Raw genomic sequence first — 6,394 nt, 5'->3', positions numbered from 1 at the left:
ATATGTGGCACTGGGGTGCAGCACCTTTGTTGAGGCAGACTGTGGGCACTGCTGGGTGGCACTGTGGGCACTGCTGGGTGGCACTATGGGCACTGCTGGGTGGCACTGACAGGGGGGACACATTTTTTATTCAGGCAGGCAAATCAGGGGGCAGGTGGGCACTGGCAGGGCTGGCCGTGATCGGGGCTCCGTTATATCACATGATCAGCTGTCATTGGCTGACAGCTGATCACGTGATAAGGGGTCGGCATCGACCCCTTGCACGGATCGGTGATCAGGCGAGTCTCTTAGACTCGCCGATCACAGAGCGCGCCGCGCGTGCCCCTCAGGGGGCGCGCAGGCCGCTCGTGCACGGGACTACGTCAATAGACGTAGTCCCGGAAAAGGAGATCCGCGCTGTAGCCATCATTCGGCTATAGCGCGGGTCTCAAGTGGTTAAAAAACAGACTAACATCCATCCTGTTATTCATACCCAACAGCGTCCTGATATTTAACATATGTATCCACCACACCTCTCGTTGGAGAAGGGTGCAATGGAACCCCCCCTTGTAGATTGTTTAACTCAGGGGTGTCCAAACTTTTTTCAAAGAGGGCCATATTAGATGAAGTGAACATGCTTGAGGGTCGACCATTTTGTCTGACATTCTTTAAACCATTAAAATTCGGTCTAAGTGTGTTCATCCGAGCGCTAATACACGGCCCAACAAGAATTCTCTTGCCTTTGTGCTCTGTTTGGTGAATAGATGAGCTTGGGTGTGTTATTTGGATATACCGTATTTAATCGGCTTATACCACGCACCTTAACTTTAAAAAGGAAGTCTCGGGAAAAAATAAAATAAAAATCTTACATTTTAAATAAAGACATGTGAAGCAAAATAAGGGTCAGTGCCCATTTGCAACCTCCACCTTATTGCCATGAATGCAGCCCACAACACATTACCATGAATGCAGCCCACAACACATTGCCATGAATGCAGCCCACACATTGCCATGAATTCAGCCCCCACATTGCCATGAATGCAGACTCACCATTGCCATCATCATCAGTGCAGCCTGATTCATGTCCTCTGCAGCCTTGGAGGAGACAGGGAGGGGGGCGGGATGAAAGAAACTCCTGTTTCTATCGACGGCCTCTTTAATTGAAAGTCCCGCCTCCTGTAATGGACAAAACAGTTGTCCAATGGCAGCGCAGGACGGGACTTCCTTTTACACAGGATGCTGTGTAAACAGGAAATACTCCGTCCTGTATCCACGGCACTCGTCCCGCCCCCTCCATGGCAGCCAGCATGTCTATCTTTTGTGGCCCCCGGCGATCGGGCATTCGTTGGGGGCCACAAAAGATATATATGTGAACATTACCAGATGGGCCGTCCGAAACCGGAACGCGGGCCACGATGGGCCCGCGGCCCGGACTTTGGACAAGCCTGGTTTAACTTGTTCTAGACCATTGGTTCTTAACCTTGTTGGAGGTACTGACCCCCACCAGTTTCATATGCGCATTCACCGAACCCTTCTTAATTTGAAAAATAAAATATGATTTATTTAACTACAAAACATAGGTATATATTTATACTTAGGTATATCTTTATACATACTGTAGGTGCACAAAATGAATAAGACCATTAAGAACAAAGAACAAAACTTCGAAACATGATTTTCACACAAAAACAAAACCATAATAATGAATATTTACTGCAAATCAGTGCGACTTCTGCTGTTGCCTTTCAGAGACCAGTTCAGAAATGCGCGGCTTTACCTTGGCAAGTGCCACTCTCATGTCATTTTCGCAACAAAGTCTGTTCCTTTTCTTCGTTTTTATGTCCAGCATCCTCGAAAAGGATTGCTCGCAAAGATATGTTGTAACAAACGGTATGAAAATCTCCAGAGCTTTCTTAGCAATAACAGGGTACTTTACCATTTGTTGACACCAAAACGTTGAGAGCGTTGTTGTCCTGAAGAGTTGCTGTTGAACCTGGCTTTGCTGAATTTCAATGATTTCATCAAGGTATTCATCATTGACATCTGTTGTCTCAACACTAAACGTGAACGGCTGTCTCACCCATGCTGGATATGACTCTCTTGTAGAAAAGTATCCGTCGAGAGACTTTGCAAGCGAATCTAAGTGAGTGGCAATTGCTTGCTTCAATTCCGTGGGTACAGAAATGTCTCCGATTCCAGATACATCTTCGATCTTGCTTACACAGTCGTCTAGCAGGGGAAAGTTTGAAAAGTTATCGTTCTCTATTCGTCACGCCCCCTCCATGGCAGCCAGCATGTCTATCTTTTGTGGCCCCCGGCGATCGGGCATTCGTTGGGGGCCACAAAAGATATATATGTGAACATTTCCAGATGGGCCGTCCGAAACCGGAACGCGGGCCACGATGGGCCCACGGCCCGGACTTTGGACAAGCCTGGTTTAACTTGTTCTAGACCATTGGTTCTTAACCTTGTTAGAGGTACTGACCCCCACCAGTTTCATATGCGCATTCACCGAACCCTTCTTAATTTGAAAAATAAAATATGATTTATTTAACTACAAAACATAGGTATATATTTATACTTAGGTATATCTTTATACATACTGTAGGTGCACAAAATGAATAAGACCATTAAGAACAAAGAACAAAACCATCAAAACATTGAAATATGATTTTCACACAAAAACAAAACCATAATAATGAATATTTACTGCAAATCAGTGCGACTTCTGCTGTTGCCTTTCAGAGACCAGTTCAGAAATGCGCGGCTTTACCTTGGCAAGTGCCACTCTCATGTCATTTTCGCAACAAAGTCTGTTCCTTTTCTTCGTTTTTATGTCCAGCATCCTCGAAAAGGATTGCTCGCAAAGATATGTTGTAACAAACGGTATGAAAATCTCCAGAGCTTTCTTAGCAATAACAGGGTACTTTACCATTTGTTGACACCAAAACGTTGAGAGCGTTGTTGTCCTGAAGAGTTGCTGTTGAACCTGGCTTTGCTGAATTTCAATGATTTCATCAAGGTATTCATCATTGACATCTGTTGTCTCAACACTAAACGTGAACGGCTGTCTCACCCATGCTGGATATGACTCTCTTGTAGAAAAGTATCCGTCGAGAGACTTTGCAAGCGAATCTAAGTGAGTGGCAATTGCTTGCTTCAATTCCGTGGGTACAGAAATGTCTCCGATTCCAGATACATCTTCGATCTTTCTTACACAGTCGTCTAGCAGGGGAAAGTTTGAAAAGTTATCGTTCTCTATTCGTCGTTTCCATAACAGTAGCTTTTTTTTTAAAAAGCCTTCAGGTTTTCTTCCACTTCGATGATGTTGACTCCACCGCCCTGCATCTGTTGATTGAGATTATTGAGAGCTGCGAAGATATCAGCCATGTACGCTAAAATGAGAATGAATTTTTTAAGCAATCTGCATGACAATGTTGGTGCTCTTGCAAAAACAGGGCTAATTCCACACGCACGGCAAAAACCCGATTCAGCACCTGTCCCCGGGATAACCACTGAATGTTAGAATGGTACAGAAGTACCTCGAATTCAGATCCCATTTCTTTACACAGCTCCCTGAAGATGCGGTGCCTCAGAGCACTATTTCGCACATAGTTCACGCATTCCACTACAATTTTTAATACTACATGTCTGTGCAGACTACAATGCGTAACAATGATGTGTGGTGCATCGGCTTTCACTAGCGCACCAAAACCAGACTTTCTTCCCAGCATGGCTGGAGCTCCGTCCGAACAAACTGCAGAAACCATATCCCACGAAAAATTGTTGTCTTCGAAGAAGTCATCCACAAGTTTCTTCACAGCGGCTGCCTTAGTTGTTGTTGTAAGAGGCTTACAAAATAAAAAATCTTCCGTTATCACGTCGTCTTTCACATAGCGCACGAATACTGCAAGCTGGCTTAGATTGGAAACGTCTGTGCTCTCGTTGAGTTGAAGGCTGAATTTTGCCGGGCTTGAAATCAGATCTGCAACTACTTGAGCCAAGATGTCTTTGCCCATGTCCTCTATTCTGTCGCTGATGGTGTCATTTGAAAGAGGAATTTGGGATAACTTAACTCCAGCCTCTTTTACCAGCATGATATTCGCCATTGTTAGCACAGCTGGTTTTATGAGTGTTTCAGCAACTGTGTGGGGTTTGCCCTGCTTTCCGATCAGGTAAGCAACTTCGTACGATGCTGTGAGGATCGGTTTGTTGATGGGTACAAAGCCGAGAACAGGCAGAGTAGCCTTTTCATCGAATCTAGCTCTCTTCCCCTTGAATTCAGCGAGTGTTTTATTCTTGTGATTTCCATGCAGCTTAAGGAAGTGTTCTCTTAGTTTTGCCGGTGCTAGACTAGAATTGCTCAACTTGGCATTGCAAATCATGCAGTTAGGACGCTGACTCCTATCACGTTCCGTTCCATACATGTGAATCCATATTGTACATATTCGTCCAACCACTTTCTTTTTTTGCTTGACATAGTTAGTATGAAGGGATTAAAATATATATATATATATATATATATATATATATATATATATATATATATATATATATATATATATATATATATATATATATATATATATATATATATATATATATATACAATAAATACACAATTGATTAATTAGACATGGGAACCTTAACGCATCAGATAGTATTATCAAAAGTGGACAGGTAATGGTCTATGATTTATAGAGAGAGGAACTATTCGCTTAATATAAATAAACAAACAATACAATGCATACACTTCTTTTAACCACTTGACCACTGGGCACTTAAACACCCTTAATAACCAGACCAATTTTCAGCTTTCAGTGCTCTCACAATTTGAATGACAATTACTCGGTCATGCAACACTGTACCCATCTGACATTTTCGTCCTTTTTTTCACACAAATAGAGCTTTCTTTTGGTGGTATTTGATCACCTCTGCGTTTTTATTTTTTGTGCTATTAATGAAAAAATACCGAAAATTTTGTAAAAAAATGCATTTTTCTTCATTTCTATTAACATTTTTTGCAAATAAGTAATTTTTCTTCATAAATTTGGCCAAAAATGTATACTGCTAAATGTCTTTAGTAAAAATAACCCAAATTAGTGGATATTATTTATTCTGCGTGAAAGTTATAGGGTCTACAAGCTATGGTGCCAATCACTGAAAATGTATCAATTTGATCACAGCTGATGTACTGACAGTCTATCTCATTTCTGGAGACCCTAACAAGCCAGTAAAGTACAAAAATCCCCCAAATGACTTTTTGGAAAGTAGACATTCCAAGGTATTTAGTACGTGGCACGGTTAGTTTTTTGAAGTTGTAATTTTTTCCCACAATTCTTTGCAAAATAAAGATTTTTTTTATTTAAATTTTTTTTCACACCAAATTGTCATTTTACCAGGCTATTTCTCTCACACGGCATATACATTCCACAAATGAAACCCCAAAATATATTCTGCTGCTCCTGCTGAGTACGGCGATACCACATGTGTGAGACTTTTACACAGTCTGGCCACATACACAAGTCCAACATTGAAGTAGCAACTTCAGGCGTTCTAGGAGCATAAATTACACATCTAATATCTCAACCACCTATTACATTTTTGAAGGCCCTGGAGCACCAGGACAATGGAAACGCCCACAAAGTGACCCCATTTTGGAAAGCTAACACCCCAACGTATAATCTATGAGGCATAATGAGTCTTTGGGACGGTTCATTTTTTTCACAAAGTTTTTGGAAATTGTGGAAAAAAAGGAAAATGCATTTTTTTTTTACAAAAAGTTGTCCATTTATAAGATATTTCCAACACATAGCATGTACATAGCAAAAATGACACCCCAAAATATATTCTGCTACTCCTCCTGAGTATGGCAATACCACATGTGTTAGACTTTTACACAGCCTGGTCACATACACAAGTCCAACATTGAAGTAGCAACTTCAGGCGTTCTAAGAGCATAAATTACACATCTAATATCTCAACCACCTATTACACTTTTGAAGGCCCTGGAGCACCAGGACAATGGAAATGCCCACAAAGTGACCCCATTTTGGAAAGCTAACACCCCGACGTATAATCTATGAGGCATAATGAGTCTTTGGAACGGTTCATTTTTTTCACAAAGTTTTTGGAAATTGTGGAAAAAAATGAAAATGCATTTTTTTTTACAAAAAGTTGTCCATTTATAAGATATTTCCAACACATAGCATGTACATAGCAAAAATGACACCCCAAAATATATTCTGCTACTCCTCCTGAGTATGGCAATACCACATGTGTTAGACTTTTACACAGCCTGGTCACATACACAAGTCCAACATTGAAGTAGCAACTTCAGGCGTTCTAAGAGCATAAATTACACATCTAATATCTCAACCACCTATTACACTTTTGAAGGCCCTGGAGCACCAGG

The 6,394-nt window shown here is 41.4% G+C and overlaps 1 protein-coding gene across 1 annotated transcript; it reads right to left on the bottom strand.

Moving 5' to 3' along the window:
• Positions 1–1,699: 1,699 nt before the first annotated feature.
• On the bottom strand, positions 1,700–4,406 carry LOC143925707 (protein FAM200C-like). The gene is made up of 2 exons (XM_077450166.1): positions 3,548–4,406; positions 1,700–2,208 (listed from the first exon to the last, which is right to left on the bottom strand). Exons 1-2 carry the CDS (start codon positions 4,404–4,406, stop codon positions 1,700–1,702), a joined length of 1,368 nt encoding a protein of 455 aa, XP_077306292.1.
• Positions 4,407–6,394: the final 1,988 nt, after the last annotated feature.

The sequence above is a fragment of the Lithobates pipiens genome, unplaced genomic scaffold (genome assembly GCF_037356315.1).
Source record: "Lithobates pipiens isolate NorthernLeopardFrog02 unplaced genomic scaffold, aLitPip1_a1.2 Scaffold_22, whole genome shotgun sequence".
In the NCBI taxonomy this organism is placed as follows: domain Eukaryota; kingdom Metazoa; phylum Chordata; class Amphibia; order Anura; family Ranidae; genus Lithobates; species Lithobates pipiens.
This window is presented reverse-complemented; position numbering and strand designations above follow the sequence as displayed.